General features: G+C 50.0%; 1 protein-coding gene across 1 annotated transcript in view; it reads left to right on the top strand.

The window, feature by feature from the left end:
* Positions 1-730, top strand: part of prima1 (proline rich membrane anchor 1) — a gene marked incomplete at its 3' end in the record, with an annotated part of 10,149 nt that overhangs the window by 1,769 nt on the left and 7,650 nt on the right. The window contains 1 exon segment of the mRNA XM_032500515.1: positions 32-173. Coding sequence (XP_032356406.1) covers positions 32-173 — 142 coding nt within the window.

Genomic DNA, 730 nt, shown 5'->3' with positions numbered 1-730 from the left:
CTCTCTCTCTCTCTCTCTCCCTCACCATAAGGGAGAACTCCAGAGGTCATGCTCACGGACTGTGGCGGAGAAAGTTAGTGAACAGTGCCAGCTGCCATGCCACTGTAGAAGATACCCTCCCCTTCCTCCTCCACCGCCTCCACCACCTCCCCCACGGCTACTGGGCACCACAGGTAAGACTTCCAGCTCACACTCCCAGGTTTCACACCTGTCTCGCTCCAAGTCTGTCTGTCTCACTCTCAGTCTGTTCTCGCCCCACAGTTGGATCTCATTCCTAGCCAAACGCAGGTGTTAAGCAACTGGCTAGTCTGAAGGAACTGTTTTGACGTAAAGTGTTTCCTTTTATGCCCAAAAGAAAAATGTATCATCAACCCCCTGAGATTACTGTGTGAGTGCCCTTGCTCGGGCACTGTTTTGCTCTTGTGCGTCTGTGCTTGTGATTGAGCCAGCAGGATGTTGACAGCTGAACACAGGACTAATTTATCCCAGGTCTGACCTTGGGGAGTACCCAGCTGCCTGTGAAATCCATGCCTGCTGGGCTGCCAAGCTCAGTGGTTCAGTGGTAGGGTTTCCCCCTACCCCTGATTAAAACACAGATGAGTTCATTAAATTAGGTCTAATTTGTCATCAAGACATCAAGTAATTTTATCTTTTTTTTAAGTTGAGCTGGCAGCAGTAGGGTGTGTGTGTGTGTGTGTGTGTGTGTGTGTGTGTGTGTGTGTGTGTGTGT

The sequence above is a fragment of the Etheostoma spectabile genome, chromosome 20, assembly GCF_008692095.1.
Source record: "Etheostoma spectabile isolate EspeVRDwgs_2016 chromosome 20, UIUC_Espe_1.0, whole genome shotgun sequence".
Taxonomy (NCBI): domain Eukaryota; kingdom Metazoa; phylum Chordata; class Actinopteri; order Perciformes; family Percidae; genus Etheostoma; species Etheostoma spectabile.
Note: the sequence above shows the minus strand (reverse complement) of the source record. Positions and strands in the feature narration are given on the sequence as shown.